The 20566-nt window shown below is 39.8% G+C and overlaps 1 protein-coding gene across 1 annotated transcript in view; it reads right to left on the bottom strand.

The window, feature by feature from the left end:
* The window catches only part of THSD7B (thrombospondin type 1 domain containing 7B), a 926619-nt gene that overhangs the window by 595259 nt on the left and 310794 nt on the right, over positions 1-20566 (bottom strand). The window contains exons 5-6 of the mRNA XM_070380583.1: positions 19865-20020; positions 7748-7945 (exon numbers count right to left, since the gene is read on the bottom strand). Of these exons, the coding sequence (XP_070236684.1) occupies positions 7748-7945; positions 19865-20020 (354 nt within the window). The remainder of the gene's footprint in view (positions 1-7747; positions 7946-19864; positions 20021-20566) is intronic.

Below are 20566 nucleotides of genomic sequence, written 5' to 3'. Positions count from 1 at the left end.
GAAGATCTGACTCATTTGAAAAGACCCTGATGCTAGGAAAGATTGAGGGCAGGAGAAGAGAAGAACAGAGGATGAGATGGTTGGATGGCATCACCGACTCAATGGACATGAGTTTGGGTAAACCCCAGGAGTTGGTGATGGATAGGGAGGCCTGGCGTGCTGCGGTTCATGGAGTCGCAAACAGTCAGACACGACTGAGCGACTGACCTGAACTGAACTGAGTGTTGCAATAAATTCAATAAAGATTTTAAAAAATTGCCACATAAAATATTTAATAATAATAATAATAATGATAAACATCATTATCACTATGGTACGATTTGAATTGAACCCCGTATCTCTTACAGGAGTGGATCCATTAAATATCTTTTCAAGTATCCTTGTCACAGTTTGAGTTGCACTACAACCAAACTCTGTGACAAAGAATCATGGGCATTTATTTATTGTATTTACTGAGCAATAATGCCAAGGAACCAGCACAAGAGTCGGGGAGCGAGACAGTACACGGAAGGAGGCTGATTTTATTATTTAGTCATTAAGTTGTGTCTGACTCTTTTGCAACCACATGGACTGTAGCTCACCAGCCTCCTCTTTCCATGAGATTGCCCAGGCAAGGGTACTAGAGTGGGTTGCTATTTCCGTTTCCAAGGAATCTTCCTGACCCAGGGATCGAACTCATGTCTCTTGCACTGGCAGGCGGATTCTTTGCTGCTGCCACCAAGTGTGTACATTTTTTAAAAAATCAGACTATTAGTAACCGGTGCTTCATCTCACTGCAAATTGTAGGATACAGCATAGAACATAACCTCAAGGTTATTCCATCTGAGGGGTAAGGTAACTGGCATTTATATACCACCTCTCAATCACTGGTTGAAGGCTGCTTCCTGGAACTGTTAATTCCCTGGCACTTCTGACTGCGTATATGAGCAACGAAGGCTCCAATGGCTGGAGAAATTCCTTAGGCAAAGAGATGCAGGTGGTGTCAGTTGAATTTCTAGCTGGCATGCAGACATGGTATGGCTAAGAGGATCTGGCCAGGAAAGAAGAGTACTTGCTAAGTCTGACTGCTCCAAAAAGTCATTAAATCTAAATTTACACTGCTAATATAAAATGCATGTCCATGTTTATTCTCTCCTCTTTCGATTTCCTCTGAACACCTGGTAACATAGTTCTAAGATTTTCAAACCCTGCACAAAGAGAAGTTTTTTAACTCAAAATAGAAATAAATAAAAAGTTAAAAGGAGAAATGATAATGACTTTCTTTAAAATAGAACTCCAATTACTATTATCCTTTCCAAAATGCACATCTTAATAAACTGTATGTTTATATGAACAATGCTGCCATTATTCAAAATTTTTAGATTTGTATTTGAAATTTAATTTAGAGATACTGTATTCTCTATCATGGCTCTCATTTTATAATGTCTCTTAAATAGGTTGATTGATTGCATGAATATACTTGTATGGCAAAGAAATATCTGATGAATGCTGCTGCTGCTGCTGCTGCTAAGTCACTTCAGTCGTGTCCGACTCTGTGCGACCCCATAGACGGCAGCCCACCAGGCTCCTCTGTCCCTGGGATTCTCCAGGCAAGAACACTGGAGTGGGTTGCCATTTCCTTCTCCAGTGCATGAAAGTGAAAAGTGAAAGTGAAGGCGCTCAGTCGTGTCCGACTCTTAGCGACCCCATGGACTGCAGCCCACCAGGCTCCTGTGTCCATGGGATTCTCCAGGCAAGAGTACTGGAGTAGGGTGCCATTGCCTTCTCCATTCTGATGAATAATCTATTCCTTTTTCTTCCTAAAATATAAGAAAACAAATATTATGCTGAAACAGAAAGTCTTGTTTAAAAAAGAAAAAAAAGATATGCAGAAAAGTAAAGCAGTGCTTATTAATCAAATAAAGCACAACATGATCAAAGGTTTTATTTTTAAAAATAGTAAGTTGAAAATACAAATGTGGTTCTATTTAGAATTCTGGTGAATCACAAAATATTCTGATCAACCAATTCCCATATGAATCAAGTTTGACCTTATTCTCACAGGTCAGCGAAGAATATTTCTTGAGATTTAAAGATAAAAATAAACAAAATAAAACTTCCAATTCCAATCACAGACATATAAACATGTCTAAACATTGTAACAAACTCAAGTAAATGATTATTCTAGTATGCTTTCCACCAATTAAAGTCATCCTAGAAAAGGCACGACAGTGTTAAGGATTGCAAACACATGCCATTTTAGCTAAGATTAAAGATCACATTTTTGGCTTGTTCAAGGTTAATGATGCAAGGCAAGAACTCACAGAAATATGCCTCTGAAAAGAAAAGCCAAGTCACTGTAATGATGGGAAATCATTTCTCATGCTTTCTGTGCAAACATATATACCACTTAAGGAAAATATTTGCATGGGGGAGGTTAGTGGAACTATTAAAACAAGAAACCTTGTATTCAAGGGAGTGATACAGAGGTACCAGAGAACTCAACTCCATGTACCTGTCAGTGTGTGAACCTTGTTCTTCCTGATGTATTGCGGTCTTCTCCAGGATGGATATTTGCTTTATATAAGTACAGAATGTACACTGCATTATTCCTTAATAAACATGTTTCCTGAAATATACAGACACTTTTTTTTTAAACAGCCTATTTAGCAAATTATAGAGTAAAATATGTGCTGAGTACTCAGAATCTGATCGCTCGAGTGGGAAGTTTGGTATTTATACAATGGCACTGCAGTGTCCTCTGCCCATTTTGCATCATGGAGACATGAACAGAGGTAAAGAGTGGTCACCTGCCAGTCAGTGGGAATGCTGTCCACTGCCCTGGCATTATGGGCATTTTCCCAACCTGCTCTGGGAAGATGTCCCCTGATGTTCCATCTTCCTCAACTGCAAGTGAAACCTAGCACAATAAACCAGTTACATGTCAAAGAAACAAAGGTGAAAACAGTGAATTTACTTAATCTAAGGGAGATATATGTCAGCTTGCAGTTTGCATCACACTTCATTTACTTTTAAATGCTCCCCCTTTTTTTATTGAAGTATAAACCATTTACAATGTTATGCTAGTTTGTGGTGATTCAGTTACATAAAATGAATGTGCTATATAGTAGGACTTTGTCATTTATCTATTTTATATATAGTCATGTGTATCTGTTAATCCCAAACTCCTAATTTATCCCTTCCTTTCTTTTCCCGTTTGGTAACATAAGTTTGTTTTCTATGTCTGTGAGTCTATTTATGTTTGTTAATAAGTTCATGCATCATTTTTTAAAGATTTCATATATAAATGATATCATATGATATTTGCCTTTCTGTGTCTGACTTATTTCACTTAGTATGATAATCTATAGGATTGTAAGGACCAATACTATTAAAATTACCATACTACCCAGGGCAATCTACAGGTTCAATGCAATCCCTATCAAATTACCAATGCCATTTTCTACAGAACTAGACCAAACAATTAAAAAATTCCCATGGAAACTTAAATACCCTCTTGGAGATGTAGGAAACACACCTGTTAACGAGACAAGAAAAACCTATGTATACTCTATACTCAGTAGACTTCTTTTGATTCATAATAATTATTAGATGTGCAGAGGAAAGAAATCAAAGCTAATTTACCAAAGTACTAGAAATCAGATTTCATATCAGATACTCATTCATATAATCTATGATATAATTTTATTACTCAAAATAAACACTACTGACTAACATTATCTGTTACCATCACAGGCTGGGTGAGAAATAGAAACATTAGTGAGATTCACTGAAGAGCATCAGTGATAAATAAAAATAGAGAAAGGGTCAAAGTACTAGATATCTACAGAGATACCTGTAGAAAATCATATATGACTACTTGACTCTTAAGTAATCCAAAGTAGATCTCGTTTTTAAACTCACAAGTTTTAGGGATAACAGCTACTTCGTAGTTTCAGTGTAGCATAGATATTTTTAAGTCCTCAAGCTAATGGTAGGAATGAACTTTTGAGGGAAAGAGAAACATGCCTTTCTAGTGAGGGGAGTTATGCTGAACAAGACACTGTCAAGAGTCCTACAGAATCCTGATCACAGCTATGAGAAAATCTCTTGGCTCCACAAGCTGAATAGGTTGTCCACTTGTGCAAGGATACTGAATCCTTTTGGTATAAGGGATACCTGGAGTGAGTCAATATGGACAAGTCTTAAAATAAAGAACAAAGTAAGTAACCTTGAAAATTATAGCAAGTCTCAAGTCTAATTAGATTTGAGTTTAATTTTTAATAAAAAATTATTTTCTTTGGTCTCATCCATTTACCTATGAATAAATTCTGAAATAAAAGCCTATGAAACAATAGACTCAGAGTAAAGAAAAGTCCCAATTGTTAAAAGAAAAAAAAAATCACAGGAGATTCATTGAACAGATCTCAACCCTTTTTTTCTCTCTAAGCCTTTAAATGAATGTCAAGAGTCCTGTCAACTTCTGTAACTGTGTAAAGGCTATGACAATACGCATGTGTTTGTCACTCAGTCGTGTCTTACTCTTTGCAACCCCATGGACTGTAGCCCACCAGGCTCCTCTGTCCATGGAATTTTCCAGGCAAGAATAGTGCAGTGGGTAGTCATTTCCTTCTTCAGGTGATCTTCCTGACCCAGGGATCAAACCCGGATATCCCGCATTGCAGGCAGATTGTTTACCATCCGAGTAACCAGGAAAGTCCTATGACAATATGTGCAGAGTCAAACAGGAGCACTCTCTGGCAAATTGGGGTCATCAATCATCTAGAATCTCATAGATGATGAACTTCAAAAAGTGCAACCAGATCACATTTTCAGTTTCTCACTGGATCAAAGATTACATCAGCCACGTGGAGGCCAGTGCATTTTTGTAACCATGACTGTGCTTGTTGCCCCATAAATTTTGAAGGAGCCATCCAAGCACTAAAAACTACAAAGACTTCATGAAACTGATCTGAACAAGTAGTAATTCCTACATCTCCCATAGAAACTCTGAGTGTAAGCTCATGCTGAAAAATGAGTTATTTCACAGGAATAAGCAATAGAACTCCAGAGCTGCTGTAAAATGGTAAAGTTGATAGCTCTGTCAAAAATGTTCTGCCCTCAACTCCAAGGTGTACATTACATGTATGTGCAGGAGGGGGTGGTTTCCCCACACCACATCAAGCAAATTGCCCAGTCCAGCTGCTTTACCATTCAACTTATTTCTGATACTGTCTATCTGCAGGTAGCATCAGAGTCCACAGGTAAAGGGCTCACTCCCTCAAGACTGCCCTTCGTTTGAGACACTAATCTCAAGTCCAGGTTACCTGTGCTTCTCACCAAACTGACTAAAATCAGAAGTTCCCACGACCTGTTACTACAGTTTGATTAATTTGTTAGAGTAGCTCACAGAACTCAGAAAACCCATTTGCTTACTAGATAACCATTTTGTTATAACAGAATAAAATTCAGGAACAATGAGGTGCATAAGATGCATAGGGCAAGGCATGGGAAAAGGCAAAGAGCCTCCATTTGCTGCTGTTCCCAAATATCTATGTATTTATCAATCTGGGAGCTCTCTGAACCATGTCCTTTGGATTTCTACGGACATTTCCTTACACAGGCATGATTGATTAACTCATTAGCCATTAGTGTTTCAGTCAACCTCCAGCCCCTCCCCTTTCCCAAGATATCATTGGATGGGGTTGAAAGTTCTAATCTTCTATTCATGGTTACCTGGGGCAACCAGACCTCACCTTTAGGTACTTTTCCAAAGTCACCTCATTAATATAAATCCAGTAGTGGTAGAAAGGGGCTTGATGTGAATAACAAGATGCGAATTTCAACTTTATGGACATGATTTCAGGAACTGAGGACCACTGGCCAAACGTTATACCAAAAGCTTCTCCCATTGCTCGTACTGCTCAGGAAATGCCAATGATTTTACAAGCTGTGTGCTAGAATAGGGACGGAGACCAGATAGATTCTTCTAATTATAAATCAGAATCTCTCACTGAGCAATACTGAAGAAGGGGCAGTATACACTGTGAAAGGAGTCCCCAGCAGCTGTTAAAATCTTCAAAACCTGCTATGACAAAGCTGGGCAGTCATCTGTCACTGGGTCTCAATCAAACAAATGATCTTGTTTCCACAGCTAGAGGCTGGGAGGATGAACTAGTATGGTCATTCTAATCTCCATTATTATTTCCATTTTACTAGTATAAAAGAATGCTGTTTGCACAAATCCCCTAGGACAGAAAACAATAAGTGTGCATTACAAATGAAATAAGCTCTCAGCTTATTTTGAATGTGCCAGGCATCTCACTTATCACTTTCATATAAGTAATTTACAATCTGAGAGTGAGAGGTAGGTTTTTATTATCCCTACTTTCCAGCTGAAGGAAAAGATGTCTCCACAGTTAAGACCATCTACCAGAACAGTAGCAGACTGGAAATTCCAACCTGTCTGACTCTAGAGCTCAGGTTTTAAACACCTGTTCTACTCTTTTTGAATTCAAAAATTGATCTTAGGTGCTCATGTTAATAATTCACATGTATGTCACCACAATTCAAAAATTGCTTGGTAATATTAGAATCTACTGTTAAATGATTTAGTCAAAAAGGACTATAGCTAGTACAATCTGGTGTGGCTCTCTATTTAATTAAACAACTACCTGGCTTCATGAGGTAATCAATTACATCAGTTGATAAATGTTTATTTGTATAATTATGGCAGTGATTTAAAAAAGGAAGGATGTATGGAGGGAGAGAAGGAGGCAGAAAGGAAGAGGGAAGGACAGAAAGAAGGAAGTGATGGAGAAAAGGAGGGAATGAGAGAGAAGAGGCAAGAGGAAGGAAGGGAAGAGGAAATATTAATACACTGCTGAATGCCAACCCTGTGTGAATGCTAAAATCCATTCTGAATCCACTTTGTAATTTCATTCTATTCTGTGGATCTCTTCACTCCATAAGTCAAAACATTTCACTCCACACACCATGAGTATTATAAATTATGACTATTCATGACAGGACTGATTAATAGACATACTCGATACTCTTCCAGGAGACTGAATATTTTTTTAATTCTAAGATAAAGGTTTTAAATGTCACTTTTCTCATTTCCATGTGACTTATGTATTTGCTAAATCACCCTTCATTGCACAAAACCACTGTACCAGAAGTTTGGTGATGAGGGAAAGACACCACTTTTAATAGTTTTGTTAATCTTGACAACTTATATTTTAACACAGTTCTTTAGAATTGTTAGTATTATGTCTAGAACTGATTCTAATCTAATGCTATATAACTGAAAAGATGCAGCTTTTTACTTTTTATTTTTTTCCTTTTAACTTGGAGGGGGCTTCAGCCCTGCAGTTTACAAGGTGGTATTTGTTAAAAATGATAACATATAAAAAGCATGTTACATAATAACACCAATAAACACAAATAAATCTTGTTTTTGTATTAATGAGTTGGAGGTTCTCCAGACACTTTTTGTATTGTGCATGTCTTAATAAACTAAGAACTCCAGAGATCCCTCTGAGTTCTCTGCACTGCATTTAGGTATAATCAGTGTTCTGTCACAGAGCACACAGCTCTATATTAAGTCAAAGCAGCTTTCTCTGCAGAAATATGTCACTGTCATCAACTCAAACATGGATATTCAAGACTAGGAAAGACTGTTTCTCTCCTTGTGGAAGATGATCTGAGAGTGGTGATGTGTTATTTGGCAGACATTACTCAATCTCCATGTTTCTTTGAGTCATACCTTGCTCATTCTGGCAGACAGCCTTCAGGATTCGATGTCCAGGGCCACACTTGCCATGGTCAGGAATACAGATCCCTTCTGACGTCAGCCACTGGTAACACACAGGATCCTCACAGGGAACAGATTCCACCAAGTGAGGGCAACGGCCCGCAGGCCCCGTAGGTTCCATGAGGACATGGCGCTGTCTCATTCTAAAACCTAAAACAAAAAAGAAAAAAGGGTTTTGAGGATCTATCCTGATCTAGCAAAGGAAAAGAATCAGCAGCCAGGAAATTGATGAAACTTTTATTTATACATCTACATCTCAAAAGAAGAGAAGCTAAAGGCAAGGAGAAAAGGAAAGATATACCCATCTGAATGCAGAGTTTCAAAGAATAGTAAGGAGAGATAAGAAAGCCTTCCTCAGTGATCAATGCAAAGAAATAGAGGAAAACAGTAGAATGGGAAAGACTGGAGAGCTCTTCAAGAAAATTAGAGATACCAAGGGAACATTTCATGCAAAGATGGGCACAATAAACAACGGAAATGGTATGGACCTAACAGAAGCAGAAGATATTAAAAAGAGTTGGCAAGAATACACAGAAGAACTATACAAAAAAGATCTTCATGAACCAGATAACCACAATGGTGTGATCACTCATTGAGAGCCTGACATCCTGGAATTCGAAAGTCAAGTGGACCTTAAGAAGCATCACTATGAACAAAGCTAGCAGAGGTGATGAAACTCCATTTGAGCTTTTAAAATCCTAAAAGATGATGCTATGAAAGTGTTGCACTCAATATGCCAGTAAATTTGGAAAACTGAGCAGTGGCCACAGGACTAGAAAAGAGCAGTTTTCATTCCAATCCCAAAGAAAGGCAGTGCCAAAGAATGCTCAAACTACCACACAATTGCACTCATCTCACACGCTAGCAAAGTAATGCTCAAAACTCTCCAAGCCAGGCTTCAATAGTACGTGAACCAAGAACTCCAGATATTCAAGCTGGATTTAGAAAAGGCAGAGGAACCAGAGATCAAATTGCAAAATCTGTTGGATCATAGAAAAAGCAAGAGAGTTTCAGGAAAACTTCTACTTCTGCTTTATTGACTACAGTCAAAGGCTGTGTGGATCAAAACAAACTGTTGAACATTCTTAATGAGATGGGAATACCAGATCAACTTACCTGCCTCCTGAGAAATCTGTATGTAGGTCAAGAAGCAACAGTTAGAACTGGACATGGAACAACAGACTGGTTCCAAATAGGAAAAGATTACATCAATCATATAAGTCAACCTGCTTATTCACCTTATATACAGTACATCATGCAAAATGCTGGACTGGGTGAAGCACAAGCTGGAATCAAGATTGGCAGAGGAAATATCAATAACCTCAGATATGAAGACGATACCACCATTATGGCAGAAAGAAAAGAGGACCTGAAGAGCCTCTTGATGAAAATGAAAGAGAGTGAGAAAGCTGGCATAAAACTCAACATTCAAAAACCTAAGATCATGGCATCTGGTCCCATCATCTCATTGAAAATAGATGGAGAAACAATGGAAACAGTGACAGATTTTATTTTCTCGGACTCCAAAATCACTGCAGATGGTGACTGCAGCCATGAAAGTAAAAGACATTTGGCTCCTTGGAGGAAAAGCTATGACCAACCTAGACAGCATATTAAAAAGCAGAGACCTTACTTTGCCAACAAAGGTCTGTCTGGTCAAAGCTATGGTTTTTCCAGTAGTTACATATGGATGTGAGAGTTGGACCATAAAGAAAGGTGAACACCAAAGAATTGATGCTTTTGAACTGTGAAATTGGAGAAGACTGTTGAGAATCCCTTGGACTGCAGGGAGACCAAACAAGTCAATCCTAAAGGAAATCAGTCCTGAATATGCATTGGAATGGCATCACTGACTCAATGACATGAGTCTGAGCAAGCTGAAAGAGTTGGTGATGGACAGGGAAGTCTGGTGTGCTGCAGTCCATGGGATCACAAAGAGTCAGACATGACTAAGTGAACTTAACTGAACTGCTTCATTAGAAGGATTGATGCTGAAGCCCCAGTACTTTGGCCACCTGATGCAAAGAACTGACTCATTGGAAAAGATCCTGATGCTGGGAAAGAATGAAGGCAAGAATAAAAGGGGACAACAGAGAATGAGATGGTTGGATGGCATCACCGACTCAACAGACACGAGTTTGAGCAAGCTCCAGGGGTTAGTGATGGACAGGGAAGCCTGGTATGCTGCAGTCCATGGGGTCGCAAAAATTTGGACATGAATAATCGGCTGAACTAACTGAAAGATCAAAACCACATATTCTTTTAATGTGTTTTATTTTATGGGAAATTGGAAGATAAGGGGAAGAACAAAAGACAGAAGGGAAAAGAACTAGAGCAGGAAATCTGTCTTCCAAGAGTTTACAGTCTAGGAGTTGAAGAGGCCAGGCAGAATCAAATGCACTAATAAGCAGCAAATGTTCAAGGGTATCAGTAAACTGGTACAAATAAATGAAGACTCACAGATTCCTGATAGCTGGGTGGGAAGGTCCCCCAGAGAAGGAAGTGACAACCCACACCAGTATTCTTGCCTGGGAAATCCTATGGACAAAGGAGCCAAGCAGGCTACAGTCCATGGGGTCACAAAAGAGCTGGACATGATTTAGTGACTACACAACAACAGAGAAATAGCCTGAACATAGATAAACCCCATGTTCTTTTGTTACTGTTTTTCACATTCTTATTTATGACCAACCTAGATAGCATAGTCAAAAGCAGAGACATTACTTTGCCAACAAAGGTTCATCTAGTCAAGGCTATGGTTTTTCCTGTGGTCATGTATGCATGTGAGAGTTGGACTGTGAAGAAGGCTGAGCGCCGAAGAATTGATGCTTTTGAACTGTGGTGTTGGAGAAGACTCTTGAGAGTCCCTTGGACTGCAAGGAGATTCAACCAGTCCATTCTGAAGGAGATCAGCCCTGGGAGTTCTTTGGAAGGAATGATGCTAAAGCTGAAACTCCAGTACTTAGGCCACCTCATGAGAAGAATTGACTCATTGGAAAAGACTCTGATGCTGGGAGGGATTGGGGGCAGGAGGAAAAGGGGACGACAGAGGATGAGATGGCTGGATGGCATCACTGACTCGATGGACGTGAGTCTGAGTGAACTCCGGGAGTTGGTGAGGGACAGGGAGGCCTGGCGTGCTGCGAATCATGGGGTCGCAAATAGTCGGACACAACTGAGCAACTGATCTGACCTGATCTGATTAGTCTGTATGAAGGTGAAATACATCTACATTTGGACACATTCCTGGTCACTGTTTCAGGCCTTGAGAGTTCCCTGCATTGCTCCCTTGACATTTCCAGGTCAGCCTGCCCTGTGAAGGCAGGACTATTGGGGGCTGCATGCCCCACCCTAGCTAGACATAGGTCTCTGGACAACTACTCAGTTTTTCAAAAATGTTTTGTGGAACTAGGGACAAAAGTTATGCCATAATAAGGATGTGAATGGACCTTCCATGCTACATGCCTACAGAGTCACAAACTCATCAGATACAAATGGAGGGATATGGGTCAACCACAAGACTGTAGGAAGTGGTGAAGTCTGTGGTAAAATGGAGGACATGTGCTGAATTTAAAGTGTACGGATTTCAGTCAGGCTCCACTGACAGTTACCACAGGAAAATGTGAACCCTCTGTTGTCAAATCTTCTGATTCTAAGACACCAGAAGTCCAAGCTATGTTCAGTTTTCATATGAAATCTATTTTTAAATGATGGAAACAAATTTATGTTTTTAAAAGCCACATAAGTTTTAAAATGTGACAGAGAACAAGATGCAACCCTTTTGTTTTTTAGTTTTCCATTTCTTGCCTTCAGGATATATCACTTCTAAAAGTTAGGCCCGGGACTTCCCTGGTGGCCTAGTGGCTAAGACTCCACAATCCCAATGTAAGGGGCCCAGGTTCCATCAGCGGTCAGCGAACTAGATCCCACATGCTGCAACTAAAGAGGGCTTCCCCGGTGACCCAGGGGTAAAGAATCCACCTACTAATATAGGAGAAACAAGAGACATGGGTTCAATCCCTGGGTCGGGAAGATCCCCTGGAGAAGGAAGTGGCAACCTACTCCAGTGTTCTTGCCTAAAAAGTCCTATGGACAGAGGAGCCTGGTGGGCTACAGTCCATGAGGTTGCAATGAATCCAACATGATTTAGTGATTGAACTCGTGCACACACAGGTCAACTGAAAGATCCCACATGCTGCAATTAAATGTCCAGTGTGCCACAACAAGGAGCAAAGATCCCACGTACTACAACTAAGACCAGCACAAGCCAATAAATACATAAATATATCTTGTTTTAAAAAAAGAGCTAGGCTTACCTCCCATGGATCTCATATTTTACTGTCCATCCTTTCATTGTCCAAATTCAATCAACAGATTTAACTCCTCTTTCAAAAAAAATGAAACCCAATCTTATTACATAATAGCATCTTGAGATTATTTCTTGGGATAGGTAAAGATATAAAAAGATAGATAGGTAGGCAGATAGACTTAGCTAGGAAGATAGAATGCCTGAGAACACTGAACTCAGAGCCAAAGACTGTGATACCCCACAATCCTTCCCACAAGAGAAGGGGAGAAAGGCAAGTTTGGGTGCATGAGCAGTAACTAAGCCAGTTGTACATCAGTTTAGCAGGGCTGTGTCTATTTTCCCACAAGGAAGGATAGAAAGCTCAAGATGTAGTTGGCAAAAGACTGGCTCCTATAAAGTAGTCAAGGAGGATGGAACAAATGGACACATGTTTTTAGGCCACAAGAGGGAGCCGAGCTCCCTTAGAATATTGCAGGGTTGGGTAAGTGTTTTAGAGACACAGTCCTAAGGGCTTTATTTGTTTTGTCTAGGGCTAACCCATCAGCCCCCTTTACAAAAGACTATTAGACTCTTACTTTGTGGAATGGTCACCTGTGGGGAGGCATCATTCAGTCAATCAGAGACCATATCCTCCAGGCATGGACAGTATTAAGGTCAGAGGTAATTAAAGCAGTAGATAGCTTCTACCACACTTCACACCTCCAAGCCTATGTCATTAATTAGTCAAAATAAAACCTGCAGAAGAGGTCAGCTCCCTTCCCAGGCCACCTTGAGAAGAGCGGCAGGAAAAATACAGGACTGAGCTCTACTTGATGAACATCAACCTACAGTGACTTCTGAGCCCTCCCTGCCACACAACTTGGATGACCTCTGTTCTTTCACGTAAGACCCACATGCTGCTTATTTATTGTCTTATGCCTGCACTTGTTTTAAGTTTATATCTTTGAGCAGGACGCGGCCTGGGTCTCCATGATTTATGATGTTTGACAATCGGCCCAGAAACTTAGCCATCTTTACAGGGGAAGGCTGGCTGTCCTATTACCCAGAGCTCAACCCCATTGAGGGGCAGGTGCAGCTTTCCTCTATAAATCCAGTTGCATCCATCTCACCATAAATCTATAGATTATATCTCCTCAGTCAATAAATTCTTTCACTTTTTCATTTGTGTTGCCCTTGTCCTGACTCTAACCAGGCTCACATCAAAGCACAAGCTCAGCATAAAACAAAAACCTTGGATTCTCTTGTTAGCACTTAGCTTTAATCACACATTGGTGTTCATGGCTGCAACAGATGTCAGGCTTCCCCGGGGAGCTTCTGTTCTGAAAGATACAAAACTGCCAAGTCCATGGTGGCTGGGGCCAGCCAACCACTTAGCTTCATTTGCTGAATTTCATACTAATCACAGAGTATCACTCAATATACATTAATTGCCATATGTAGATCAGAGTAATATACCATGGGTAGTCACAGGAGGAACAGAAAACACAAACCCACTTTTCACAGAGCATACAGTCCAAGAAGGCAAAGAGCACATATGTTAACTAAGCATCTACCCTACACCAAGCCACTTAAGTTCTATTACACAAAATCAATGAATCCCCTAAACTATGTCATTAGTTACTATTCTCATTTACACATGTGAAAATTAAGACTAGATGATACCTTATAACTTCTCCTATGGCACATTGCTGATTAAATGATGTATGTATAAGGATAAATTAGGCTAGGATTAACATATACATAATACTATATATAAAATAGATAATCAACAGGACTTACTGTATAGCATAGGGAACTATACTCAATATTTTGCAAATATTGTGTACCTATAAAGGAAGAGAATCTGAAGAATATATACATGCACACATATATACATACATATATAACCACATATATATACATACACTTAACTGTATATACATGTATATGTGTAAAGCCCTGCTATATACCTGAAACTAGAACAATATAGTAAATCAACTACACCTCAATAAAAAATGGATATGTATGAAATCCAGCTGAGGTCTTCTTGATCTGTGACCTCTTTACAAGAAAGGATTCAATTCAGCACTTTATGACATGTTCTAGCCCCACTTCAAACAGTGAATATGAAAGTTACCATGTATCATTTCCTTAAAATAAAGTTGTACAGATTAGATAGCTGAATGTTAGGTGCTGGGTAGCAAGAAAGAGTTCTAATCATTACTTTCTGACCAGAGCTTAAGTTCACCTTTAGTGAAACTAATATTTGAGGGGTTTTCCCCTTTGGACCCGAGGATTTAGTATGTAATCTAGTATTTTAGTGCATATTCTACTGAGGAAAATTAGAAAAGAATGATTTGTGAGATGGGGCAAGACAGCGAAAGAAGCACGAATGCTAGAAGACGGGTCAATGTTTTTAATCGAAGCCATAGAAAAATGGAAGGGGGCTCTGGAGGGTCAATCCAGGTGTAAGAACCTATATCTTCACATGCTTATAGCCCACAAGTGTCCACGTGAGCTTCTATGAAACCACCATGGCCAACATTTGTCCCCTTCCAACTCCACCAGGACAGGCTTGAAGCAATACCCAGCAGGTTGACCAAAGATGAAATACAGAAGTTTATTCTCTAAGCATTCCATTTGCTCCTGAACTCTGCAGCCCTGGACACTGGGGAACAACTCTGAGTCAAAGAACCTGAGCAGATTGAATCTTTGATTCCAGCTCTTATCAGCTACCATTTCTGTAAGTGTTGCATTTTATAGTATTATTATAAGTTGACACCCTGTTATGAATACAGAGAATAAGAAGCCAAAGATCATGAGCATGAGAACCCTCAATGTTCAGAATGAGAAATAGGCATAGCCCCCTACAAGCTCCAACACACACAAACATGGAAAAAAGGAAAGAGAAAAAAATATATCTTACATTTAATCTGTAACAAAGCAAACTTATTTCACAGACTTCTCATAATGGTGGAACTTTCTAGGAGGCACAGATGGAAATGAAAATTTTTTCCGTCATTGTTACATAAGATCTAAAACATGTCAGCATTTCCCTACTTTAGCATATTATCTAAATTGATTTGTCTGAGAGCATAAAAGACTGTATTCATAAAGATGGTCACAGGTTCTGTTTCATAGTGTCTTTTCCTATGGGGATTTTTAGACCGTTAGGTGCCAGTCAATCCTAAAGAAAACCAACCCTGAATATTCATTGGAAAGACTGATCCTGAAGCTCCAACACTTTGGCCACCTGATGCGAAGACCTAACTCACTGGAAAAGACCCTGATGCTAGGAAAGACTGAAAAGGCAAAAGGAGAAGTGGGCAGCAGAGGATGAAATGGTTGGATGGCATCACCGATTCAATGGACATGAATCTGGGCAAACTTTGGGAGGAGCCTGGTGTCTTGCAGTCCACAGAGTCACAAAGAGTCAGACGTGACTTAGCGACTGAAAAGCAACAAGGTTTTATAATAGGGTGGGGGTAAGGGCTACTTTAGGATTCTCTGGAGTCCTACCTCATAAGCATTCCCTATTGTAAGACCATATCAGGAAGCCTCCATCAAATTCCTCTTTACAAAAACTTCTGTACACAAGGTTGCCTTTCTAGAATGTGTCTGTAAAAGGACAAGGATGTCATATAACTATATGTCCATGTATCAAAAATAATTTTAAAAAATGCATTATACCTATGGAGTTCACCAATCAGCAAGTTTTCCAGGTTATTTCTCTTTCATATATCTCTAATTATAACTCTCTGGGAGAATATCAAAGATAAAGCAATGAATGATAAAACCGGATCCAATTTAAATTCCTCTGAAAGTCATTCTAGCTTCACTTGACAAGCACTGGCCTGCCAAGCACTGTTCCCCTTGTCTGCCTGTCACAGAGCTGATGGAAGGCGTGAAGCCTGTGTACAATGGCAGGTTTTCTAATGTACTTTGAACAGCTGACAGCCACAAACCTCAGAGGATTCCTGATTGAAGGATGTCGGCCTAAGAATAACAGCCACGTGAAGATAATTTCTATAATAACTAATTTATTCTATTAGATAAATCATTTCCTGCTTTCCCATCCTTTACTACTTTTTTTTTTTTTTTAATGTGAACACAGGAAGCAAACCAAAGCAATAACACGTGATTGGAAAAAAAGACAAGTGAGAAGAAAAAGTCATAGCCTCCAGCATCACACATTTATGTCTTGCACTGGTGGGTGTGGTTGTTTTTTTCTCCTCAAATCCTCCACCATCCACACAAAAAAGGGGTATAAAATATCTAGGAAAGTATGACTATCCCAGATTGCTGTGAGGAGGTTCACTGCATTTCTTTGGGGTAGGCAATTCAAATATGAAACTAAGCAGTTCAGTTTACATCCTAGAGTTGTGTCATGTTTAATGCATTAGCTCTGTATTCTAGCCTCTGTGGAATTCGCAACTGCATTTAGTATGTGCCTATCAAAGACTCTGGCAGAAACCATGGCAGGACCACAGGACACGCTGAGACTGAGAGGATCCCAGAACTCATGCTCACGATGACTTGGTAGAAATAACAAGATAACTTAGCCTTATCATAACACGCTTGGATTCCTTTCAGGCAGAGAATCATTTCCCTGGAGGGAAAACTCTATTTGTTATTCTTCCCAAGAGGGATGATAGGCAGGTGGTCCTGGAAGGTTTTAGCAAGATCTTAAAAACCAAAATTATCTCTGCTCTGGTGAAACATTTATGAAAGAGCACACTCTGAGACTCCAATAACAATCACTGAGGTTTATACTCTCTCCTGGCTATGATTACTTAGTTCCTAGAGCAGGTCACTTAGCCTCAGTAATTCTCATCAACTCCAACATGCCTCCATACTCTGCAGGTGGCTAATGACACTACTACCTTCAAGTAAGAAGTTTTTCTGTCTCTGTGCTTACCTTCAGTCCCAAAGGCTGAGCTTTTCTTTGAAAAATATATTGACGAAGGCAAAAAGCACACATCCCAGTTAGCTGGTGCTCTCAAGCTGTTCTTGGAACACCCTCCCCTTATCATACAACTGCAATCTACTTTTCCTTTCTCTCTAAAGATGACACACTGAAGCTAAACTGAATCCCATGCCTCACACTGTATCTCCTTCATCAGCACAGTGATTCATACCCAAGCCAGTGGTTCCCATGGGCAGAGGGCTTCCTCTAAGCTCAGTATTGGACTTCTGTCTTGATCCAAACCTCTTTATACTTATGAGAAGAATCACTAAAGAAACCAGTGCTAGAAGGAACACTGGACTCAGCATGTTGGCCCTGGCTTGGCCATTATTAAGTCACTATAGGACTTAGGATAATTTCTTTACTTCTCTACACTCTGGTCTTGGCATTTTAGGAAGTGTTGGATCCTCGCTAAGCCTAAATGCTGACACAAAGTTGGGAAGTATGAAAGTTGCCTAGGATGACCAAAATAAAATACCATAAACTGAATAACATAAAACAACATCAATTTGCCTGACAGTTCTGGAGACTAGAAGCACCAAATCCAGGTGTCAGTAGAGCCATGCTCCCTCTGAAGGGAAAGACTGAAGCCACGTTCCAGGGAAAGACTGTTTACAGGCCTCTCTCTTAGCTTCTAGTAATTACCAGCAATCCTTGGCTGGTACAGGCCCGACTAATGTCTGTCTCTGTCTTCATGTGACCTTCTCTTTGCATCTTCAGTGTCTTTATAAGGCACTCCGCTCTGAGTGTAGCTGTGTGTCCAGATGTTCCTCTTTGTGTAAGGATGTCAGTCATTAGAATAGGGCCTACCCTAATCTAATATGACCTCATTTCAACGTGATTACTTCTCCAATAACCCTATTTCTAAATAAGGGCATGTTCACACGTCCCAGGGGTTGGTACTGAACGTATCTTTCTGGAGAACACAATTTAACCACAGCAGGTGATGTCCGACAGTGCACCACAGTGCCTTTGTCAGAGCTGACTTATACAAGAGAGGGATACAAGCCAACGCTGAAGATGTCTGGCATAAAAGCATCTTGGACAAATGGGGTGAATGAAAGAAAGAGCCGGAATATTTTGAGTTCTCCAGATGAGTTCCATAGACCTGTTCTGAGTTATGCGGAAGAGGAAAACTGAAATAAAGGTTGAAAGTGTGGTTTTTCACAAAGGGTTTTATGAAAATTTGGCTCAAGTGAACAAAATAGCAACATACAATTGGAAAAAGAAGTATTTTCTGAATTGTTACAGAGCCTCTATGGGCCAGAACAAAGCAGTTAATAAACATCTGTTAAGTTGGACTCCTGCATTGGCTCTACCTTCTTACAGTATCAGGACCTCAAATTTCCTTAAGGGAGTTGTCCCTCCCTTACTTGGGTGGAGTTATCCCTGAAGTGGTGGCCACATGCTCAGGACCTGGCTGGGTCAGTCCTACATCCTGCAGTCAGAGTATTTGCATCAGAGAGGAGCACATGACACAAAGCAGCCAATGAGATTCAACTCCAGGAATCCCTGAAATTATTAAGGAAGATACTTCTTTCTATATTATTTATTATCTAAAATAAAAATTTCCTTATGTGTATATGTATGGTGGGTGTTTTTAAGATTTACTCACTTAGGAACATAAGTACATAATATACTGCTGTTAACTACAGTAAACCATTCTGGGCATTAGATCCTCAAACAGTACTTATCTTATAACTGGAAGTTTGTACCCTTTAATCAATATCTCCCCATTTTCCTAGATATGCCCATGTGTGCCTGTGAGCCCTGTGGGGAGTGCTGAAATGTGGGTTTTCAAACGGACAAAGAATTAAGCTGATGGCATCAGTTCTGTAGCATCATGCACTTGGCCACCTTAGTTTTTCTTTGCATGGGAAAACTGGAGGAATTAGTGCTTAACACGCTAGTGCTAAGCACAACAAACTTGTAGAATGCCCTTGGATCTCATTTCTCTTACTAAACGTAGTATTTCTTTCTAGCACTGCCATTGAAGAGAGCATGATATCAATACAAACTGAAAGGTCAACAAAAGATGTCACCAAAGATGAATGTTTGAAGATGCAGATGTGTATATAACAGCAAACAAAAGAAAACAAGATTGCCGAGACCTACACAGTTAAACAAGGACACAAAGTTTGAAGATTCTGTTTAAGCTTGAGGACAGCATCAAAAAAGGAAACAACAATAAGTGCCCTCCATGAAAATTTGAACCATAACATCAAGTTGAGCATGTGATTCAGCCTTTGGAAATCTAAAAATAAAAAATATATACAAAACAGTTGCTTCTTGATATGATTACAGAAGCCATGTCTAATTTCTGTAGTATAAACATTATATGTTAAAAACATTACATTATGGTTAGCAAATATCTGCTTTGGCCCAAAATATCCATAAGACATTTGGTGCAAGGCAAAAGGTCCTTGAAATTTATTCCCAACCAAACCTAGGCAACATGGACCAAGTATGCTGATGGATGTTTTGGCCAGGAGAAACTATCAAGGACATTTTGGTGTGAACTAAGTGTCTTCTAGGTGTTTTGGTCAGCACCAAATGTCTTGCAGAGTTAAGTTACATCATTTTTGCATAATAATCACTTTATCAACTATAAGCCTAATTAAAAGGTCAACTAAAGTGGAATACTGTGCTCCAAAGAAGTATCCCCAATGTCTGCTTAATAACTGAATGCTGTCAGAGCTACTTATCTACATTTTATAGACAAATATTGTCCTAAGCAAACTTAAGGAGCTTTTCAGCAACCAGAATAAATCTGTGTGCACTGAGGAATTGAAGCACATGTAAACAAGGCACTCACCTTTTCTCCCCTGAGGATCACGGCAGTTTTCATGGACACACAGGCCCCAGGCCGACCAGGAAGACATTATACAGTCTGTAGAGCAAGGGATATTGCAGAGCTGAGAGGCCGAAGGGGCAGGTCCCAAACATAATGTCTTTGCCACAGGTCTAGAGACTGCATGGATGAGAAAAGAATGGCCGGAGTCACATTCTCTGAACATCCCTAGAATTTTCCCTGTCTATTTGTGTACCTGCCTTGCTCACATCAGCTTTGTGGTTACACAGTTTATATGCAAACAAAATATCAACACTCTTCCAATATGTGCTACTTAGCTCTACATTATTAGCATTTGGGGTGAGGAAAGGCAAGAAAAGACAGTGACAAAGGGCATGCATTTAAGTTTTCTGTTTGACAGAGTGTTCCCTGGGAATCCAAGAGAGGACTAGCAATTTAGGTACAAATTATCTAGAGTTATGAATTTAAAAAAATTACGTGGCTCTGTGAATCTTCGAGATGAATCTATCTCGACTATACAAATGACTGAGTTGCTGTGAAAAATTCAAAATCAAACCCCGAGGTGGGGTGTTTAGCATAACCAATCTACTGCTATTACTCCCCGGAGTGGTGGAGCTCTTGAAGACACAGAAGAAAAATGGCTCTTAGAATAAAAAGAAAAATCAGGATCTGTGACTTCAGAATTAGCCCCTAGAAGTCAGTTTC

The sequence above is a fragment of the Bos mutus genome, chromosome 2 (assembly GCF_027580195.1).
Source record: "Bos mutus isolate GX-2022 chromosome 2, NWIPB_WYAK_1.1, whole genome shotgun sequence".
In the NCBI taxonomy this organism is placed as follows: Eukaryota; Metazoa; Chordata; class Mammalia; order Artiodactyla; family Bovidae; genus Bos; species Bos mutus.
This window is presented reverse-complemented; position numbering and strand designations above follow the sequence as displayed.